Source organism: Pelophylax lessonae (assembly GCF_965119305.1).
Source record: "Pelophylax lessonae genome assembly, chromosome: 1".
NCBI lineage: Eukaryota > Metazoa > Chordata > Amphibia > Anura > Ranidae > Pelophylax > Pelophylax lessonae.
The window spans coordinates 343,120,076-343,144,152 of NC_138768.1; the positions used below are offsets into that span (position 1 = coordinate 343,120,076).

The following is a 24,077-nucleotide window of genomic DNA, read 5'->3' on the forward strand; positions in this document are numbered from 1 at the left end:
AGTTCCTTTGACCTCATGATTCTCATTTGCTCTGACATGCATTGTGATCTGGAAGGTCTTATATAGACAGGTGTGTGGCTTTCCTAATCAAGTCCAATCAGTATAATCAAACACAGCTGGACTCAAATGAAGGTGTAGAACCATCTCAAGGATGATCAGAAGAAATGGAAAGCACCTGAGTTAAATATATGAGTGTCACAGCAAAGGGTCTGAATACTTAGGACCATGTGATATTTCAGTTTTTCTTTTTTAATAAATCTGCAACAATGTCAACAATTCTGTGTTTTTCTGTCAGTATGGGGTGCTATGTGTACATTCATGAGGAAGATGAATGAACCTAAATGATTTTAGCAAATGGCTGCAATATAACAAAGAGTGAAAAATTTAAGGGGGTCTGAATACTTTCCGTACCCGCTGTATGCATGCCCATCATATACATACGGGCAGGGAGTTTACAGGTGTCAATTTCTTGGCAGGCTCGTTCAGGTTGGTTTAAACTAGTATCCAAAAATGCTTGAGGTTATCACTACTGGAGATGTATCTAAAACTCACATATGTAGCATGGCCTCTAATGTAAGGGTTTTTATGTTGATATAATTGTAAGACAAATTTTGGAAAAATTGTGAAAAGCTGACTGCGTATTTGCAGCCAGCAGAACAGAAGGTTAATCCCTGGGGGGGGGGGGGGATCTGTTATGGATGTTGGGGGGGATCCCAACACAAAACCAAAATCCCCCCCAAAAATATCAGACTCTCCAGATCTGGTGTCAACCACCCCCCCCCCCCCCGCAAAACCATATCAAGTTTAATCAAAGCATGCAGCCTGGCAGACCACGAAAGGGGGGTAGCTGCACTTCTTTCCCCTCCTGCGTCATAACAGTCCACATGCTCTCAATGCCGGTGTTTCTTAGGCTTACTATTTTTACCACTGTGCCCGTAAAATGATCTGACGGATCACACGGCTGGCCATAGAGGTTCCTAGAGACCAGATTGTCTCTGATCACCTCTATGGTGTTGGAGGGCTGGTGCAACATCATGATGTCACCTGCAGTCTAGGGAGGAAGTAAACTTTTTTTTTTTAGTAAGTAAAAGATCAATTTTGTTTTTAATCTTTCACTTTTAAAGTTAGAGGAGAGATTTGACCCCAGATATTGCCAATAAGAGGACCTGTCATCAATTAATTCTATTACAAGGGATGTTTACATTATTTGCAATGGGAATAAAGTAATGAAAAAAAAAGAAATTAAAGGGACAGTGTAAAAAAAAAAAAAAAAAAAGAAGTAAAGCCCCTCTGTGCTCGCATACAGAAGCAAATGCATACATACGTCATGCACGCATATGTAAACGGTGTCCATTCCATACCACACATGTGAGATATCATTGTAATGTTATAGTGGAAGCAAAAATTCTAGTGCTAGACCTCCACGTTTTTAAAGCAACGCCTATGGAGATTTTTATGTATTTTAGTTTTTTGCTATTCCAGGAGTGTGCGCAATTTTAAAGCATGACATGTTAGGCATCTATTTACTCAGTGTAACATCATATTTTATATCTTGCCAAAAATTGTTGTGTTTTAAAATTCATTAAAGTGCATTTTTTCCAAAAAATCACGTTTGCTGCGCAAATACCGTGTGACATAAAGTATTGCAACGATCACCATGTTATTCTCTACAGTCTCTGCTTAAAAAGGGTTCTAATTCATTTTCTAGCAAAAATTACTGATTTAAACAAAAAATGCCAGAAAAGGCTTGGTTGGCAATTACAAACTCTGTCAATAATCATGGTAATTTTTTATGTCTATTTTCCCAATTTTAGGAAGTGCAAAAGTGAAATCTGAAGCCTTTAATAGCTTGTATACAAAGTCTGAACCTCAGCAGGTAAATAATAGCAGGATTATGGATATACTACATGAGATGAACAGAAGCACTGGGGTCAGAAGGCTACCAAACACTGCAGCACTTATCCCTTTCACTGGTCTTACTGAAAGTAAGTAGCCAGCCTCTGTGAAATTTATTTCCATTAAATTACCGCTAATGGATCCTGGAGAAATACAAATAAAATATAATGAATTTGTTTTAATTAGGGTGACATTTTATCCAGTCATTTTGCACATAATTGCTTTCCTTTGAGTTCTAAAATAAACCATGCTAGGTTTTTTTTTCTTAGGTAGTTAAATGTGAAGCGGTAGTAAACAGAGATATATGGCACATTTTCTTCTCTAGCATAGCCTTCACTGTCAGCATCTTAATTCTGGCATGTGCACATGTTACAAAGTCCTCAGTGATGTGGAAACAAGTTGTATTTCTGAGTGGATTATCCTTTAATATGCTTAGGAAAAAGGAAACTCATTATGTCACATATTTTACATTGAAAATATGTTAAATCTTAACTCCAGTCAAAATGATTGTTTTTTTCATTTTGTATATATGAGAGAGTTAGAAGTTCTGTCAAAAGAAATCAAGGTGAAATTTAACAATAACCACTTGAGCCTCCGGACCCTTTTCACAGTAACCCCCTAAAATCCCAGATTTTTATTTTTTTGTCTTTCAGTAATGTCTTGGTTCACTGCATTTTAAGTATTGAGTTCTGTAGTTTACCTTAACGTATCATACATTGTCCTTTTCCGGACAGCTAGGATCTAAATTTTGCTGGAGTTGGGTTTGAAGCATAACTGTTGTAATATGTCATATAATAAGCTGTTAGAAACATTTGTAGCTTTTTCTAACCACCACCCTGGTCAATTTTCAGTTCTCTCGCACTTTGAACGACAATTCCAGGGTCATGCAACACTGTTTCCCAATTAAATTTTTGTCTTTTTTGTGACAGATAGAGCTTTCTTTTGGTGGTATTTAATCACCACTGGGTTTTTTATTTTTTGCTTGTAAAAAAAAAAAAAAGAAAACATTTTTCTTAGTTTCTGTTATAAAATTTGGGTGTATTCCTTGCTCATTCTGCCATGGTTATTTAATCACGGCAGTCCAGGGATTATGTAGAATTGTATGCACTGTTGTTCCTTGTACTATGTTGACTTGATTGTACACCAGCCACTACTGCTGCTCCTTTTTAAACAATTTATTTTATACAATTTTGTATGGAACTTTTACATTGTTGATCTTTTACCTTCTTATGATAATTGTATAATACCATTTGGGCCGGTAAAATCCTACTAAGGGGGATCTTTTCCTATTTTGCCTGTTATAAAATTTAGCAAATAACTAATTTTTCTTGTTCACTGATGGGCACTGATGAGGCTGCACTGATAGGTGCTAATAAGCTGCACTGATGGGCACTGATGAGGCAGCACTGATAGGTGCTAATAGGCTGCACTGATGGGCACTGATGAGGCTGCACTGATTATGAGGGGACTACAAGAGTGGGCATACAAGAACTGTGCTCTGTCAGCCTTGCTGGTTATTGGCTCTTCTTTCCTCACACAGAGATAGCGTGTGAGGAAAGGACTGCTGATAATGGGCAAGTCGGTTTACATGTGACCAACTGTGATTGGACACAGCTGATACATGGTAAAGGACTGCTGTAATTGGCCCTTTACCACAATCTGTGACCTGCTGTGTCCAAAGGACCCAGTGGTCATAGATCACGCCTGATACTCATCCCAGGGGGCGCACGGGAACCGTAGTTCTTGGAGGACTTTCATGGATGCCCTCCCAGAACTGAAGAGCCGCGCTGCAGCTGTCTTTCGGCTATAACGTTGGGAGGGAAGAGGTTACAATTAAAAGTTCTTAAATCTGAACTCTGGCCTTACATTTACTCTTCCACAGTTGTACAGGTTCCACTTCTGTACTTAAATTGCTTACTGATACCACTGTACACTCTGGGCTTCTCACAATCAAGGAAATTCAAACTGGCCCTAAAAGCAATTTTCAGGCAGTAGTTCTCTTAAGAACTACCTACGCATAATTTAGGCAAGCAATTGCTCCAGTGTTGATAACAGTACCAGCATGTGTGGAAAAATGCAATTCTTACTACTGCCACTTTTAGAATCTATCACTTTGGAAGCGACAAGTTCTTAAAGAATTTCCGCCAGTTCTCCATTTAGGAAACTGAGAGTATTAAGACCAGCTCTGATCTGGCCTACAGAAGCATGCCAGTATTCAAGGCAGGCTATGCCTGTACTGGGAAGCTGTCCTTTATGTTACCGCTTCCCACACAGTGATGTATCCCCTGCCCTGCCTCATGAGATTTCCCCAGTTGAAAGCTAGATGTTAACAAAAGGGCTGGGGGATACAGCTGATGTCATTACCCAAATATGGTCAGTGACCATATTTAGGAAATTACTTGTTACTGGGTGATGGGGAATTGGGAGATATTAGGTTCATTTTATTTTTAAGTGGCAGTGCACATCAGCGAATTTTAAAGCTCCTTTTTGTTTGGCTATGAATCTGCCCAATCTCATGCAATGTCTATCAAAAGTGGAGTGGACCCGATGGAGGAACTAATCTCTCAGTTCCCCATCAGGCTCCACCCATCCCTAGTATAAAACTCATTGGTCAAGCAGTGGCAGGGGAGCTGGGGGGGGGGGGCAAAAGGGGTGCACTGGGGAAAGAATGTTCTCCAGTGAAGACATGTATAAACCCATGAATAGGTACCTAAATTGGATGCAAGCACTGACACTTTCGGTTCTCTACCCAAACGAATTCTAAAGGGGTGTCGTAGACACTCTTTATGAATTTCCCTGAATGTGTCTTACAAGGTACCTCAAGTCCACCAGACATTCTTGTCTGGAAGATAGCCATCATTATCTAGGCTTGCCCCAGCCGGGAGAGTGGTTGGGGAGCTTGGATTCTAAGCGCAGGAGAAGGGTGGTATCACCTTATTGTTTTGGAGCCCCAGCCTGACTGTCCCTGACCAACCCCTATCATTCATTGGACTTCAGTTCCTTCAATTCTGGATGTTCAGCGTCACATGTGGGCATTACCTAGTGTAGTCAGGTGCAAAAGCATTTTACCATAAACTCCTAGTTCTTCAGACAGATATCCATGCATTAAGCATTTTGATATTTGCATAACTCCTCCCAAGAGCCAGCCCACTGCTTGCATAAGGGCTGAAGGCTCTTGAGGGGAGTGTGACTTATTCAGGATCCAATGTTAAGCACCATGTCAGCTCCTACATACTTGAGTTCACTAACCCCTAAAGTGTATTTCCATTTTGCAGCCAAATTGAGATAACACCTACTTTATCATTTTTACATGGTTCCATTAACATAGTATGCCGTAAAAAAAAATATTTGAAAGTTGCTGGTTACCTTTTTTAAGTGCTTTTTACTTGGTTAAAACTTGTTTAAAACTTTAAAAAAACGCTCTCTACTTTGTAATTTCTAGGAGGGGGCTGTGGAAAGATGCAAACATAATTGACCCTGTCAGTACTGCATTCGCAGTTCTTCATTATTAGCTGTAAACTAGATTTGAACACTGTCCTAACAAAGAGTTAAACATTTAGAAACCACCCTCCTGCATTGTATGTTAATGGGGGATAGTTTGGGGTCAATAAAATTTAAGATGGGCCAGAGATTCTTCGAATCAACCATGACTCCTTCTCCTTGGAAAAATCAAAAATGTAAGTAATATTTTCTTAAAAACATTTTTAACTATGCTGAGTGGATGGGAACATATTACAAACACATAGTGGGGTTTTCTCAACTTTGACTGCAAAAGTGGAAATACGCTTTACGAGGTGGAAAGCCCTTTCTGGTAAAGTCAAGTAAACTGAGCCTTCTTGCAAGGAGTATGACAGCTGTAAAATCTTGCATCCTTTATGGCCTATGTGGCTCCACAGTACCTCTCAAAAACACTATTTAAGAGTGCCATAAATAATTAGGCGGGAACATGTAGTACCCCCAAGCTAGAATCTATTTGGAGTGTCAGCATAAAAGGCACTAATCTTTTGTAGTTGTCCTTTAATCCTTGTACAAACAACAATGCCTTCACTGAACAAACATTTCTAACAGGCAGCTAATTGTATTGCTTTACAAGACAATAACTGTAAACCTTTTAAAGATTCTTTGGTGACTAGAGACAAACACGATTTATCTATGGGCAGAGTTGCTAAGTGTGTCCATGTAACAAATTCTTTGTCTCTTTAAGGCAGTAAACTCAACAGAAATTGCTGCATGAATGGAGGAACTTGCGTCTTAGGAAGTTTCTGTGCTTGCCCAAAGTATTTCACTGGACGATATTGTGAATTCGATGAAAGGAAAAGGTAGGTTTTTGGTGGTGAATAAGAGAATTGTTTTCCAGAAAGAAGTTAGCGGTTACATCTTTTGCAAATAAAGGGCTGTGTATGGCCACTGATGTTTGACCAAAGATCTTGCTGTTAGAGGCCAGGTTATGAGCTCAGTAGGTGGTTATTTTGATCCAGATTCACTGTATATAGCCAGATTAAAATAGAAATCATGCTAAATGTACTAAATAGGGGAATTGCATAACTATTACCCCAGCTATGCACTACCTTACTTAAATCAGACAACTATTAGACCAGCAATACACTAACCTTACCTTAAAGCATGGGTCTCCAAACTACGGACATAAAACCCTGGAAAAAAGCTTTATTCAGGTATGTATTAACTCAAAAAGGTACATTCTATTGTTCTCAGCCTTTTTCAAATCGCAAAATTACTTTTTTTGTTTTTTTGTTGTTGTTGTTGCTGTGATGCAAATGTTAGAGGACGGCTACCTTCATTTGCCAAGGTCCCACTGTAGATAATATTGAAGTCATCCTCTCTTGTTTACTCCTGAGATGGACTAGGGACTATGGCCTTTGGACTATCAGAAATGCGCACATGACTGAAACTAACCTGCATGGGTTTTTCCAAACAAATGAAAGTGGGATGAACACAAAAAAAACAGATTCCCAGGTTAATACAAGCAAGGTTGATGCAGGTATCTCTCCCGCTGCTCTATTATATTCTGAAAGCCAGGACTCCCCCCCCCCTCATCAAATACACAAATCAGCCTATGCAGATATAAGCTGCAAGTGCTGATCAAAAGCTGGTTTTCCAGCAAGACCGTTCAACAGAAGCCGGTCGTTAGACAGACAGAGGTATAGATTTTCGGTACATGTGTGCCAGGCTTATGAAACAAATTAATGAAGAATAAATTACAGGGTCATTAAGTAGTGGATGTGTACAGATTATTTTGGCAGAATAAGGATATTGTTTCATGTCACTTTAACCACTTCCTGAACGCCCGCCACAGTTATACGTCAGTTAAATACCAGGGCTATGGCAACAGATAGCTGCCATAACCCCGGTATTTTTTCCAAAACTGTGGGCGGTCTGCTTTAACATTAGGGTGGTCCCAGCGGTGGATTCGCCATGGGATCACCCTTATGGGCACCGGTCGTTTTTCCCACTTACCGGACCCGCCGGTAGCGGGGGAAAACGATCAGGTCTGCTGTCCCCTCAGGCACGAAGTTGAGGGAGGGCAAGATGGCCTTCACTCGACACTATGGCCTTGGAGGACAGGAGCGACGCCATACGTCACTTCCTAGCAAACGATTTAAAGAGGCCATTTTTTTTTCAAGTTGGAAAAAAAATGACACTTTTTGACCCCAGATCTCACAAAAAAGGGGTCCTGTCATGCTTATTTCTATTACAAGGGATGTTTACATTCCTTGTAATAGGAATAAAAGTGATCACATTTTTTTTTTTAAAGTGTAAAAATAAAAGATAAAATAAATAGGAAATAAAAAATGAAAGCTCCCCATTAGCTTGCGCGCAGAAGCGAATACATATGCAAGTCGCACCCACATACTGTATGTAAACGGTGTTCAAGACCTAGACCTCCACTGTAACTCTAAACTGGTAACCTGAAGAAATTGTGTCGCCTATGGGGATTTTTAAGTACCAATGTTTGTCGCCATTTGCGAGCGTGCGCAATTTTGAAGCATGACATGTTGGGTATCTATTTACTCGGCGTAACATTATCTTTCACATTATAGAAAAAAATTGGGCTAACTTTACTGTTTTTTTTTTCTTATTTTTTAATTCAAAAAAGTGAATTTCTTCCAACAAAATTGCCTTTGTAAGATAGCTGCGCAAATACGATGTGATAAAAAAACATTGCAACAATCTCCATTTTATTTTCTGGTGTCTCTGCTAAAAAAAAATATATATATATATATATATATATATATATATATAATTTTTGGGGGTTCTAAGTAATTTTATAGCAAAAAAAAATCTGATTTTAACAAGTGTCAGAAATAGGCCCGGCCCAGAAGTGGTAGTAATTGTAAAGTCTAATATTTTTTTCCTATAAAAATAGCAAACATGCTATACCTACCTGCTCTGTGTGTTTTGCACAGAGCAGCCTGGATCCTCCTCTTCTCGGGTCCCTCTTTTGCTCTCCTGGCCCCTCCCTCCTGTCCAGTGCCCCCACAGCAATCAGGAAGTAGAATCGCGGTTGGCTGAGACATTTGTGGACATCGCTGGACAGAGAGGGACCTCAGGTAAGTATGAGGGGGACTGAGGGGGGCTGCTGCACACAGAAGGCTTTTTATCTTAATGCATAGAATGGATTGAGATAAAAAAACCTTCTGCCTTTGAAAACTCCTTTAACTCTACTGAAGCATTCCATGTTGTCGGAAACTGGGCAGTGCATGGCAATGAGCATAAATTGAGAGAGATTTTTCATCATACTAAAAATATTTTGGAACCAGTCATTTAATTCTTTATTTTTAATGAGGGCAGTTGAGAATAATCATTGAAAGCTTTGAAAGTCCTCTATGAGCTGGGGAGCTGAAGAAAATGAGGCTAGCTCATTCATTCTCAAGCAGAGAAACAGTAAAAAGTGCAGAAATGATCTTGTTATTGATATTTGGCAGCAATAAAGAAGATAAGATCTAAATGGAGCCTAGCTGTCTGTTCACTTGGACACTGTTTGGAAAATATATACATATTTATTCTTTTATCTTTCTGGACTTAATTCCTACAAATTTGGCCATCATTGGCATGTTTAGTTTTGTTCTGTTTATACCCAGTTTGGATAGCAATCACATAAACCTCAAAGACGTTGCCAGTACACCTGCTACATATGATAATTTTCTTGACATATGTATTGGAAATGTTTTCCCTTTCATTTAGGTAAAACAGAAGGGTCTTATGATCAAATGATATAATTAATTTTGTGCAAATACTTGTTCTTCCTGCATTACACTCGTGTGTCTTCAAGTATTACTAACATCTTTTTCATGGACAGATCATTACTGAGCATGGGTTATTGGCCAGCAGTACAATATATTGTATATACTTGAATGCATCCTTTTGCCATGTGTTATAACTTGGTTTTACTGTAGATTGTACTAGTTGCATCTGGAGAGAACTAAATCACATTTAGAATCAGATAAAATCGATGGCGTAGGGGAGGACACCTGTTTTTAGTGACCACTTTCTAAGAGGGTCATTTTCTTCACTTGGTAGGGATTTCATGTCACTTGTGTGTACCTGGAGAAGGGGGTAAATGGAAATATATTCCCAACAGATCACAGATAGCAAAAATTACACAGATTAAACCTTCCTTACTTTATACAAAACTAAAAGAAAATGTTTTGGCTACACATACATTTTACCAAAAGCCTATTTGTGTTTATCATGTTGCCCTCAGAGACCCTACAGAAAGCAGCCTGTGCTTTTTTTTTTACCTAGGTGCTTACTCACCTTACTTTACCCTAGATGCCAGTGAAGAAATTCAATTCTTTTGATTGGTTTCTAGCAGTTAAATCACTTAACATTTATATATATATATATATATATATATATATATATATATATATATATATATACAGTTGTGTTCAAAATTATTCAACCCCCAATGAAATTGATTGTTTTGGCCAGTTTGACATTGATTTTGACACTCTATGCTTCAGGTAGCGCACAGCAGTTGAAGTCAGCAACTTCTTTCTGCCACGACCAGGTAGCGTTTCAACAGTGCCCTTTGCCTTGAATTTGCGAATGATGCTTCCTATGGTGTCTCTTGGTATGTTTAACATCTTTGCAATCTTCTTATAGCCATTGCCCTTCCTGTGAAGAGTAATCACCTCTTCTCTTGTCTTCCTGGACCATTCTCTTGACTTCACCATGTTTGTAACCACACCAGTAAATGTCTAGAAGGAGCTGAGTATCACAGTCATTTTAAAGCTGCCTAATTGGTGCTTATTAGGCGTTATTGCTGCTCCCTGACATCCACAGGTGTTTTCAATACCTGATTGAAAACACTTCAATGAACCTCTGTTCTTCAGAGTGGTAGTCTTTAAGGGGTTGAATAATTGTGTCAATGAAGAATTCACAAAAGAAACATTTACTACTGTATTACAAAACCAATTGATGTAATTTTAGTTGCATATGTTTCTTTAAGAAGTCCTTGTAGGATTTCATTCTGAATACAATTACAAATGTACACTAAATTCCCTAAAACCCTTTACAGCATTGGGGGTTGAATAATTTTGAACACAACTGTGTATATATATATATATATATATATATATATATATATATATATATATATATATATATATATATATATATATCCTATTATTTTCTGCATGCATCTATTTTTTTTTTCTTTTTAGGTCACCAGTCTCCAACCACTCCTATAGCATCTTCATAGTCTCACAGCATGATTACAGTCTTTGGGCATCTCCTGTTGCATGTCTGCAGTCTCTAACAGTTTTTGTAATATAGCATTCACTAAATATTATGTTTGGCTTTTTGGTGATGAGAGGTCACACTTGAGGCCCTCTATGACCACCACTGCTTTAGCAATATAGTCTAAAAAAAAAACACACTGTATACCTCTGCACTGGCTTTCCTAAAAAAGAACTAGATGGGCTTTCCTAAAAAAGAACTGTGCATGCACCATGAAGTAAATAATTCTTAAGTTGTGCTCATAAGTTTACATACCCTGGCAGAATTTATGACTTGACCATTTTTCTGAGAATATGAATGATAACACAAAAACATTTCTTTCACTCATGGTTTGTGTTTGGCTGAAGCCATTTATTATAAATCAACTGTGTTTACTCTTTTCAAATCATAATGACAACAGAAACTACCCAAATGACCCTGATCAAAAGTTTACATACCCCAGTTCTTAATATTGTGTATTGCCCCCTTTAACATCAATGACAGCTTGAAGTCTTTTGTGGTATTTGTGGATGAGGCTCTTTACCTTCTCAGATGGTAAAGCTGCCCATTCTTCCTGGCAAAAAGCCTCCAGTTCCTGTAAATTCTTGGGCTGTCTTGCACAAACTGCAGGTTTTGAGATCTCCCCAGAGTAGCTCAATGATATTGAGGTCAGGAGACTGACATGGCCGCTCCACAACCTACACTTTATTCTGCTGTAGCCAATGACAGGTCGATTTGGCCCTGTGTTTAGGATCATTGTCATGCTGGAATGTTCAAGTACGTCCCATGAATGCAAATTTTCCTCCAGTATTTTTTAATAGCATACTGCATTCATCTTGCCATCAATTCTGACCAAATTTCCTGTGCCTTTGTAGCTCACACATCCCCAAAGCATCAGCGATCCACCTCCGTGTTTCACAGTAGGAATGGTGTACCTTTCATCATAGATTTTGTTGACTTCTCTCCAAATGTAGCGTTTATGGTTGTGGCCAAAAAGCTAAATTTTGATCTCATCCCTCCAAATGACTTTGTGCCATAAGGTTTAAAGCTTGTCTCTGTGCTATTTGGCGTATTGTAAGCGGAATACTTTCTGGCATTTGCGTAGGTTGCTTTCTTCTGGCGACTCGACCATGCAGCCCATCTTTCTTTTAAGTGCCTCCTTATTGTGCATCTTGAAACAGCCACACCACATGTTTCAGAGAGTCCTGTATTTCACCTGAAGTTTTTTGTGGGTTTTTCTTTGCATCCCAAACTATTTTCCTGGCAGTTGTGGCTGAAATTTTAGTTGGTCTACCTGACCGTGGTTTGGTTTCAACAGAACCCCTCATTTTCCACTTCTTGATTAGAGTTTGAACACTGCTGATTGGCATTCTCAATTCCTTGGATATCTTTTTATATCCCTTTCCTGTTTTATACAGTTCAGCTACCTTTTCCCGCAAATCCTTTGACAATTCATTTGCTTTCCCCATGACTCAGAATCCAGAAACATCAGTGCAGCACTGGATGAAAGATGCAAGGGTTTGTCTGTCAGGAGTCCAGAAACTCATTGTCCTTTTATACACACACACACTAATTACAAGCAAACAGATCACAGGTGAGGATGGTTACCTTTAATAGCCATTAAAACCCCTTTGTGTCAACTTGTGTGCATGTTATCAGGCCAAAATCACCAGGGTATGTAAACTTTTGATCAGGGTCATTTGGGTTGTTTCTGTTGTCATTATGATATATAAAGAGTAAACACAGTTGATTGATAATAAATGGCTTCAGCCAAACATGAACCACGAGTGAAAGAAAAGTTTTTGTGTTATCATTCATAGTCTCTGAAAAATGGCCAAGAAATCATAAATTCTGCCAGAGTATGTAATCTTAGAGCACAACTGTATGTACAGTATACATTTTTCTCTGTATATCATTTGCTTTCTCTATGCCAGCAGTGAGTTGGTAGAGCAAGTGCACAAAAATAGGAGGGAGAGCAAAATGCTTAACTTTAACTTGAACAACTTCCCTGGATCTCTGGGTGAATTACTCCACTAGACATGTGCAATTTGTTTTGGTCCGAATGTAAATTTAGACACATTTTTGGTTATTTGAATGAAATAGTGATGAATTTAGTTGAAATTCATTTAATTTAATTTATTTGTTTTCTAAATTTTCTGAACAATTCAAATTCAGATCGGTTGAAAGATGATTAACCGGCTCGAATTCTGTTTGAAGAATAGCTGGTGGTTAAGGAGTGGGCCGGGAAGCCAGCCACAGCGTCCTTAACAACCGATGACTCATCAGCTTCGGGTCTAGTATAGAATTTAAGGGGAACCCCACGACAAAATTTAAAAAAAAATGCAGTGGGTTCCCCCCATAATCAATATCAGACCCTTTTCTGAGCATGCAGCCTGGCAGGACAGGAAAGGGGGGATGAGTGAGCTCCACCCCCTCCTGAACCACACCAGGCCACATGCCCTCAACATGGGGGGGTGCTTTGGGGAGGTGGGGTCCGGCTCCCCACCCTGAAGCACCTTGTACCCATGTTGATGGAGACAAGGGCCTCTTCCCCACAACACTGGGCTGTGGTTGTGGGGGTCTGCAGGTGGAGGACTTATCAAAATCTGGCCCCCCAGATCACAGTTCCCCCCCCCCATGTGAATGAGTATGGGGTAAATAGTACCCATTCACCAAAAAAGTGTAAAAAGTGAATAAAGACACTACACAAATTATTGACAATTCCTTCATTAACCACTTCTGGACCGGAAGATTTTCCCCCTAAATGACCAGGCCATTTTTTGCGATTCGGCACTGCAATATTTTAATGGACAATTGTGCGGTCGTGCAATGCTATACCCAAACAAAATGTATGCCCTTTTTTCCCCACAAATAGAGCTTTCTTTTGATGGTATTTGATATTTTTTGCGCTATAAACAAAAAAAGAGCGACAATTCTGAAAAACAATATTTTTCACTTTCTGCTATATAACTTTCCCATTAAAAAAAAAAAATAATTTAAAAATCTAACTTTTTCATAATTTTAGGCCAATTTTTATTCTGCCTCATATTATGGTAAAAAAAATCCCAATAAGAATATTTTGATTGGCTTGCGCAAAAGTTATCGCATCTACAAACTAGGGGAAAGATTTTGTAATTTCTTATTAATTTTTTTTACTAGTAATGGCGGCGATCTGCCATTTTTAGCGGGACTGCAACATTGCGGCAGACAGTTTGGACCCCTAAATGACATTTTTGACACTTTTGGGGGGAACAGTGACATCACTACAGTAATCAGTGCTAAAAATAGGCACTGTTACTGTAATAATGACACTGACCGGGAAGGGGTTAACCAAGGGGAGATCAAAGGGTTAATTGTGAACCTATGGGGTGTTTTCTAACTGTGGGTGGGATGGGCTTGTGAAATCAACAAGGAACATTCTGTGTTTCTAAATAGGAGAAACACAGGAGCTCTGTGTTGATAGGTGAGAGAACAACGGTCTGCTGTGTGGGGAGCGATCGCGGGTGCCCGCTGGCAATCGCGGATAATGGCCCCGTTAATCAGCCTCCCTGCGAAGAGCTGTTCAGGTACTGGGATTCACGGGAACCTGACGACCTGCCGCTGTATAACTGCGGTGGCTGGTCGGCAAGTGGGTAAAAAACCTAAAACAATGTCCCTCGATGTAGATCTATCGTCAATCACACCATCAGACCCAAAAAAAAAAAAACTCCTGCCTTGTTGAAGGCTCCCCACTGACTGCCTGCTCCTCCATCTAACATTTCTTAAATCGCTAAGGGCAGAGTCACCCGATGACAATGACCAGGGCATGCTGGGACGATGACATCACAAGGGGGGTGGTGTCACCTGTTGACATCAGGTGACTCCACCCTTAGCTATTTAAGAAATATAAGACGGAGGTGCAGGCATTCAGTGGGGAGCCTTTGCCCGGAGGTTTTTTTGTTCTTTTTTGTTCGGGTCAGGTGGTACTGTGGGCAGCATTATTGATGATGTATCTACATAGAGGGACATTGTTTGTTTGTTTTTTATTTTTTTAATAAAGATATTGTCAAAAACTCGTGTAGTGTCTTTATTAACTTACTATGTACCCCATACTTATTCACATAGGGGGGTTGTGGGATCTGGGGGCGCTTGCAGATTCCGATAAGCCCCCCGGTCGCAGACCTCCACAGCCCAGCCCTGTGGCAGGCAGTGTGCTTGACGATAGATCTACATACAGAGACACTGTGTGTTTATCCACTTTTTACACTTTTTTGGTGAATGGGTAGGGGTACTATGTACCCCATACTCATTCACATGGAGGGCCAGGATCTGGGGGCCCCCTTGTTAAAGGGGCTTTCAGATTCTGATACCGCATGCCGATTCCCACCCGCAGACCCCCATAGCCTAGGGTTGTGGGGAAAAGGCACTTGTCCCATCAACATGGGGACAAGGTGCTTTGGAGTGCAAAGCCCCCCCCCCACCCCAAAGCACTCCCCCCATGTTGAGGGCATGTGGACTGGTATGGTTCAGGAGTGGGGGCGCTTGCTTGTTCCCTCCCTCCTTCCCTTGCCTGCCAGGCTGCTTGTTCAGATAAGGGTCTGGTATGGATTTTAAGGGGAAACCCACGCCATTTTTTTTTTTTAAATTTTAGTTTTTTTTCACTTAAAATCTATACAAGACCTAAAATGCTTGGTATGGATCGGGGGGGGGGGGGACCCCATGCTGTTTTTTTTTTTCTGAATTTTTTATTGCCAGCACTCTTTGAAATGAAACAAAACAAGTTTTTCCGTTCTGCACATGTCTATACACCACAGTGTCTACAGCTACAGGGGACATTGAGGGCTTGTTTTCAAGGCTAAGTTTAGCCAAAAAAGGCTTTAAAAAAAAAAAAAAAAAAAAAGCAGAAGAGAGCCAATGTGATGTGTCTCTTTTTGCTGCTTGCTGCAGATTTAGTTCAAAATATACCGTATTTATCAGCATATAATGCGCACTTTTCCCCCCTGAAAATAGGGGGCAAATTGTGTGTGTGTGTTATATGCCGATATCGTTAAAAAAAGGCAGGGTACATACCCCAGTATCAGGCGAGTGGACACCATTCGAGAGTACCTGGGGGACCTGCAAGTCCCGGGCCCCCAGACCCCACATTGCAGGCTTCGGGCAGCCGTCCTCCTATTGGTGTATGTTACACAGTTTAACTCTCACGGCCGTCAGACCACGGTAACGCTCTGCACAGCTCGCGAGAGTTTAGCCTGAGCTGAGAGGAACAGAGAACTGCCGAACTTGTATCAGCCAGGTACAAGTAGTTAAAAACCTGTGGGATAAAATAAGTCTGAGGGAGTGGTGGAGCACACAGTAATTACTGCCTGACAGGGGAGGGGGAGCTAAAAGACACATATTGGCTGACAGGCCCCCCTCCCTGCAGAGCAGAGTGTGTGTCTCTTTGACCTCCCTTATAAGGCAGCAGCGTTCACTGGTGTTAAAGGGGGCCAGAGTGACAAAAGGAGTCTGCCGGGGGGGGGGGGGGGGGGGGCAGACTCCTTTTGTCAAAGAAACACACTGCCTGACAGGGAGGTGAGGAGCTAAGACTCACACACTAGCTCCTCCATTCCTGTAAAGCAGAGTGTGTGTCTAGTTGCGCCTTTCCCCCTGTCAGGCACTGTAGAGATGTCCAGAACTTGTACCCTTTTAGGTACAAATGTTTCAAAGTGGTGAAGGGGTACAAAGTTCTGAGCTACCCTTATTTTTCTTCAAGGTTTTTTTTTTTTTTTTAATTACGTTTTTTTCCAGAAAATTCCCTCTTAAAATTAGGTGTGTGTTATACGCCGATAAATACGGTACTTACCTAGCACCAAGCTTCTAACCTGGAGAGGATAGTGTAGTGATCTTTTTGGCAAAATGTTGGGACTGAAGCATCCCAAATCTCACAAGAGAACAGAAATGCATCTCAGAATTTCCATGATCTCGCTGGGAAGGATTGCAACTTCACTCTCACAGTAGACAGAAGCGGGGAGTAAAAAAAAAAAAAATATATATATATATATATTTTTCGAACATTTCTGCACATGTACGTATAATGTGTCCTTTTTACATTAGGGAGGGGGGGGGATAGATTCATTTGTAGTATGTAGACCTTGCGTTTTTGTGTCTGCTTTAAAGAACTTCATTGAAAATGTGCTTGCATTTATACTAACAATTCAAGCAAATACAAATCGGAGTAAAATAATTTGTGTGCTTCTAGCAGACAGGTACACATGGCAAATATATTATGCATGTGACCACTCTTAGTCCTTGGCATGTCATAACTGCACAGGTCTTAAAGTGGAGTTCCACCCATTTTTGGAACTTTAGATCTATGTAATCCCCTTTAAAATGGCTTTTACCAATGGAAACTTTTTTTTTTTTTTTTTTTGCTAGTAAATACCTTAATTTCGGCATTATTGCTCCTCTCCTCACTTCCTGGTCCGATTGGCGATGACGTCATTCGGCGATCCGCAGTGTCTGCTGGGATGTATTCTATTCCAGAAATCTCGCAGTAGCTGTATCTGTACTGAGCCGTGCCTGCCCCGCCTCCGCCCCGCCTCCGCCCCGCCTCCGCCCCGCCTCCGCCTCGCCTCCTCTAATTGAGTTGCATTGTATGAATGTATTAAGGCTGTTCTCTGCCCCGCCTCCGCCCCGCCTCCTCTCATTGAGTTGCATTGTATGAATGTATTAAGGCTGTTCTCTGCCCCGCCTCTGCCCCGCCTCCTCTCATTGATTTGTAAGAGGAGGCGGGGCAGAGAACGGCCTTAATACATTCATACAATGCAACTCAATGAGAGGAGGTGGGGCGGAGGCGGGGCGGAGGCGGGGCGGAGGCGGGGCAGGCACGGCTCAGTACAGATACAGCTACTCCGAGATTTCTGGAATTGAATACATCCCAGCAGATACTGCGGATCGCCGAATGACGTCATCGCCGATCGGACCAGGAAGTGAGGAGAGGAGCAATAATGCCGAAATCAAGGTACTTACTAGCAAAAAAAAAAAAAAGTTTCCATTGGTAAAAGCCGTTTTAAAGGGGATTACATACAGCTATGTATTCCAGCCTATTAAAAATGGGTGGAACTCCGCTTTAATAAGCAGCAAGGATGCTCGAATACCAATAAAGCTCCACCAGCCAAAATGTTTTCCTTTTCTTGTTTTAGACAGGATAGGAAAGGTTTTTAACCTGTGTCACATTTTTATTGCTGATTGTGATCTTGTTGGCAGGAATTTCCCTCACTTTATGTCTAGATAACAAGGTGTCATAAGGACAGGGGAAAGTGGAGGGAAATCTCAGAGACTGTCTGGTGACACCTATACCTCTGAGTTTTTTTATAATGATGTCACCAGGACAGGAAAGGGAGAATATATTCTACCTGAAAGAAAAAAGAACTGATGGAGGTTCTAGGCCTTTGCACTATCCTAAATACCATAAATAAATAATTTTAGTTAGGCCTTTACCAATATGAGTGTCTTTCTGTTCTTTATTTGGTGGTCATTATGTTAAAGCAAGAGGGTAAAAACCTACGTATTATTTTGTGTGTCTGGTTTAGAAATCCAGATTTTGTTGGCGATAAGCAGGCTTAATGTTTTATGTGTTTAATGAGTTATGTTTAGTAATCTAAAGAACTCCTATACATTTTCAATTTGAGAAAATCTTTTTAGATCAAAATTCCTCTTCCTTCCTAGCTACTGTGATAATAGTTAACCTTAGCTATCATGAAAAACAAAAAATATTTTCTTACTTTCAGGAACTGTGCTGCCAATATCAAACATGGAGACTGGCTTCAATATGGCTGCAGATTATGTCGGTGCACCTATGGCGTTCTTCACTGCTTAGCGGAATTTAGGCAAACAAATTGTGGTGAGTTTGTGCTACAGTGAGAAGAAAAGCAACTTGAGTGTGGTTTAAGTAGAAATTGTTAAAAAATGCACCAACTTTTAACCTAAAGAAATGCACTCTTAAAGAGTATAAATAAACTATTATCAGTTTGTTAAAGCAAAATAGCAGCATCTATCAGTTTATAATCAAACTACAGTGCCTTGCGAAAGTATTGGGCCCCCTTGAACTTTTCGACCTTTTGCCACATTTCAGGCTTCAAACATAAAGATATAAAACTGTAATTTTTTGTGAAGAATTAACAACAAGTGAGACACAATCATGAAGTGGAACTAAATTTATTGGATATTTCAAACTTTGTTAACAAATAAAAAACGGAAAAATTGGGTGTTCAAAATTATTCAGCCCCCTTAAGTTAATACTTTGAAGCGCCACCTTTTGCTGCGATTACAGCTGTAAGTCGCTTGGGGTATGTTTTCTTACAAACATTTAAAACGGCGTGCACTCAAGACTTAGGACTGATAGAGAATTATAAAAGATGATACAGCAGAAGCTATTGTCCTGCAGTGTCACTGTCTCAGCTGGAAATATTTCCCCTAACTTCCTATCAGGGCAGGAATCAAAGGGAAATATCTCCAGTGGGTACACAGACTGTAACAGGAGAACCGCTTTTAAAGCCTATTAACCCCCCCCCCCACACCCCCAAAAAAATAAGTCCCTACATGCGGTGACGACATAAGTTTTCTTCTTCGGTCATCTATTTCTTTATTTGTTATGTTGATCCTGCCAGTAACATGTTTCATGTGTAGGTGGACATATCTTACTCACTGTACTGTAACTGTATAGAGAGCCATTAATGTAACCCTACGCTGCTGTGTTTTAAAAAACAAATACTTCCCCCCTCTCCTCATTGTTTCAGAAGACAGAAAGTGACAAGGACATATCTTTTAGCATCAACATATTTTTTTTTTGTAATCGCAAAAAAAGTACCTAGCCTGAAAAAAAGGAAAAGAAAACAAATTTACCAACCACATCTAAAGAGTGTTAAGCTGCAATATGTTTTTTTTTTTTTTGTTGTTTTTGGGTTTTGATACATTATAAGTAAAATGACGAAGGGTAGGAACCTGTTTCAGGTTACTATTACTGTCTGCCTTTTGGCCCAATGACACTACTGAGAATTTGCTTTTAGCTGGGGTAGGGCCTTTAATTTTTAGCTTGCGCTATTGGGTTATGTCAACACTTTTTTTTTTTTTTTTCCACAAAGCAGACAAAAATGGACTGGCAAAATTGTGAAATGCAGTTCAGAGCTGCTGGTTGAAAATAAAAATACAATGCATCCGGAAAGTATTCACAGCGCTTCACTTTTTCCACATTTTGCTATGTTACAGCCTTTTTCCAAAATGGATTAAATTCATTATTTTCCTCAAAATTCTGCAAACAATACCCCATAATGACAATCTCAAAGAAGTTTGTTTAAAATCCCTGCAAATTTATTAAAAAGAAAAAGAAAAAAAATCACATGAACATGAGTATTCACAGCTTTTGCCATGCAGGGCCGGACTGGGAATAAAGTTCAGCCCTGGAAATAGTTTCATACCTGCCCCATAGAATTATTCTACCGGCCCAACAGCATAACACCATTATTTTCTTGTTCACAAAAGGGAAAACCATGCATTTTAAAGCACATTTGAAGAGTGTATTATATATAGATAAGAAAGCTATAAGCACATATGGCACATATATATATATATATAAGCTAATTCCGGTTAAAAGTGTGGGCATGGTGCAGGAGGTGGTCAGAGGCAGCAGACATGCTACAGGAGGACATGTCAGAGGCTTCAGGCATGGTGCAGGAGATGCAGGGGCTGCAGACATGGTACAGGAGATGCAGGGGCTCTGGACATGGTACAGGAGATGCAGGGGCTGCAGGCATGGTTCAGGAGATGCAGGGGCTCTGGGCATGGTGTAGGAGATGCAGGGGCTTCAGGCATGGTTCAGGAGATGCAGGGGCTTCGGGCATGGTGCAGGAGATGCAGGGGCTCCAGGCATGGTGCAGGAGATGCAGGGGCTGCGGGCATGGTTCAGGAGATGCAGGGGCTGCGGGCATGGTGCAGGAGATGCAGGGGCTGCGGGCATTATGCAGGAGATGCAGGGGCTGCGGGAATGGTGCAGGAGATGCAGGGGCTGTGGGCATGGTGCAGGAGATGCAGGGGTTGTGGACATGGTGCAGGGGCTGCAGACATGGTACAGGGGATGCAGGGGCTGTGGGCATGGTGCAGGAGATGCAGGGGCTGCGAGCATGGTGCAGGGGCTGCGGGCATGCTGCAGGAGATGCAGGGGCTGTGAGAATGGTGCAGGGGCTGCAGACATGATACAGGAGATACAGGGCTGAGGTCATTGTACAGGAGATGCAGGGCTGCCAGCATGGTGTAGGGGTTGCGGACAAGGTGCAGGAGATGCAGGGGTTGCGGGCATGGGGCAGGAGATGCAGGGCTGTGGGCATGGTACAGGAGATGCAGGGCTGTGGTCATAGTACAGGAGATGCAGGGCTGTGGGAATGGTACAGGAGGTGCAGGGCTGCTGGCATAGTGCAGGAGATGCAGTGTTGCGGGCATGGTACAGGAGACAATATACAGAGACATCCTTGATGAAAACCTGCACTAGAGTGCTCTGGACCTAAGACTGGGGCAAAGGTTCATCTTCCAATAGGACAACGACCCTAAGCATACTGCCAAGATAACAAAGGAGTGGCTACGGGAAACTCTGTGAATGTTCTTGAGTGGCCCAGCCAGAGCCCAGACTTGAACCCGATTTAAACATTTCTGGAGAGATGTGAAAATGGCTGTGCACCGACACTCCCCATCCATCCTTATGGAGCTTGAGAGGTTCTGCAAGGAAGAATAGGAGAAAATGCCCAAAGATAGGTGTGCCAAGCTTGTAGCATCATACTCAAATAGACTTTAGGCTGTAATTAGTGCCAAAGGTGTTTCAACAAAGTATTGAGCAAAGTCTGCGAATGCCTATGTACATGGGATTCATTTTGTTTTTTATTTTCAATAAATTTGCAAAGATTTCAAACAAACTTCTTTCACATTGTCATCATGGGGTATTGTTTTGTAGAATTTTGAGGAAACCATTAATTTAGTCCATTTTTGGAATAAGACTGTACCATAACAAAATGTGTAAAAAGTGAAGCGCTGTGAATACTATCTGGATGCACTGTACATACTATTCACATGCAATATTTTTTATTAACCTGATTGCAATATTTTTTATTACCCTTATTATAAAAAAAAGTTGAAATAGTTTTTTTGATCCTGACCATAAGAACATATGCAAAAATCAATATTTTATTTCAGGTACTTATATAGCGCTGTCAATTTACGCAGCGCTTTACATATACATTGTACATTCACATCAGTATATATTACCTTGAAGTATACAGATCCCTTTGCATACAACCAGTTTTAGGTATTGCCATGAGATAAGATTGTTTTTTAATGAAAAAATAAAAATATCAGATAAATGAAGTATATTTAGGATACATTTTTTTCATGCCCAAAAAAATATGCAGGTTTGGTATACATTTTTGTAATGCATCCTAAATTTTACAAGTGATTCAAACTACTCTGTTATCACTGCTTATCTCTGTAACATTTATTCTAGGTTGAGTCACAAAAAAATATCAGATAAGCATTATCAAGTACTTAACAATGTTGCTTTTAACGGAAAAAAAATACGCATTTAGTTTGGTATCTGCTTACCGAGGTATCTGGGATTTCTCAACACAACTCAATAATGATGTAAAAGTAATTGTACTGAGTAGTATTTAAAAACTTTTTTTTTTTTTTTTTTTAGATCCTGAAAATGATGACATTTTGTTAGAATTACATTCTAATGGAGCAATATTACATTCAAGAGCACGTGTGCTATTTTTATTTTCTTGTTTACTTTCTTATTTTCATGTTATTTGGAAATAATTTACTAACCCAGTGCCTGGTTATGTGATCAAAATGTACTTAAAAAAAAAAAGAAAAATTATACTAAAACGTGCAATCTGTTTGGTTGCTCTGTATAATTTTTTCGATTCGGTATACTGCATGCACACTGAAATATTATTTACACTTCCTGTGGAAGAAATATTTAACAAAATATTTATTCATTATATATTTAATTTAATAATGTATAATATGATTGAATAGCACTATGGAATACTCTTATATATTTGAATAAAACTATTTGAGCTATATTTAGTGAATGTCTTCCTTATGTGTCCTAAATTTATCTCTTAAATATTAATATGTACTACAAAAATGTAAAAAAAAAAACATGTACACAAAATCAGAAGCTCATTTGACATGTGTGACTTATATGGCTTTAGGGATCAAAATTAGCACAGTGCCTTTGGGTAAATATTGTTTCGTGAACCTTAGAAACAACTTCATTTCTTACAAATGTACAGAACAACTTGACAAAAACCAGGAACACCAGGTCCTCTGACCTTTGAATGAACTAGACATGTCCCTTTGTCACTTGTATGAATTGTGTAAACTTTTCCGATGTGTCAATATAAAACAAAAATGACTTCTGATGTTTAAAGGTAACAAGATTTTTTAGGGCCAATGGAAAACTGCTTATTGCACTTTTTTTACAGTTTATACTCAAAAGTTCTGTTATAAAAAAATTAGAGTAGATATAAACCCTAACTACAGTAAATGCACATTATACAATCAACAAATGGCATTTAACCACTTGCCACGGGGCACTTTCACCCCCTTCTTGTCCATGCCAATTTTTAGCTTTCAGCACTGTCGCACTTTAAATAACATTTGCGTGGTTATGCAAAGCTGTAAACAAACTAAATTTGTATCATTTTTAATTTTTTAGACAAATAGAGCTTTATTTTGATGGTATATAATCACTACTGTATTTATTTATTTTTTTGCTAAACAAGCAAAACATTCTGAAAAAAAGTTTTTCTTAGTTTCGGTCATAAAATGTTTGTAAATAGGTAATTTTTTTCCTTTACTGATGTGTGCTGATGAGGCTGCAGTGATGGGCCCTGATGAGCCAGCACTGGTGGTACTGAGGAGGAGGCACTGATGAGGCTGCACTTATAGGTGGCACTTATGGACTCTGACAGGTGACACTAATATGTGGCACTAATGTACACTGATAGGTGGCACTGATGGGCAGTGATAGGCGTCACTGATTGGCACTGACAGACATCACTAATGGGCACTGATTGGCAGCACTGTTGTGCACGGGCACAGATTGGCAGCACTGGTAGGCACTGTTAAGGCTGCACTGATAATCATGACACTGATGATCAGTGCCCTGACTGTCACTGCAGATGTCCCCTGTGTGGATTTGCCAGTTTTCAGCTCTCCTCTCCTCACGCTCTGTCAGTGTGAGGGGAGGATTGCAGATAACCGGCAAATCCTGTTTACATCCATGACCAGCTGTGATTGGACACAGCTGATCACATGCTAAGGATCAGCCGTGATTGGCTCTTTACCCTGATCTGTAATCAGCTGCATCTGCAAGGTACAGTGATCACAGATCGCTGCTGATGCACGCTGCAGGGGGCGCGCAGGCAGCA

At 40.2% G+C, this 24,077-nt stretch overlaps 1 protein-coding gene across 1 annotated transcript in view; it reads left to right on the forward strand.

Moving 5' to 3' along the window:
* LOC309544324 (cryptic protein-like) overlaps positions 1-22,455 on the forward strand; it is a gene marked incomplete at its 3' end in the record, with an annotated part of 34,250 nt that extends 11,795 nt beyond the window's left edge. The window contains exons 3-6 of the mRNA XM_082243231.1: positions 1,815-1,985; positions 6,101-6,215; positions 18,387-18,499; positions 22,334-22,455. Coding sequence (XP_082099357.1) covers positions 1,815-1,985; positions 6,101-6,215; positions 18,387-18,499; positions 22,334-22,455 — 521 coding nt within the window. The remainder of the gene's footprint in view (positions 1-1,814; positions 1,986-6,100; positions 6,216-18,386; positions 18,500-22,333) is intronic.
* Positions 22,456-24,077: the final 1,622 nt, after the last annotated feature.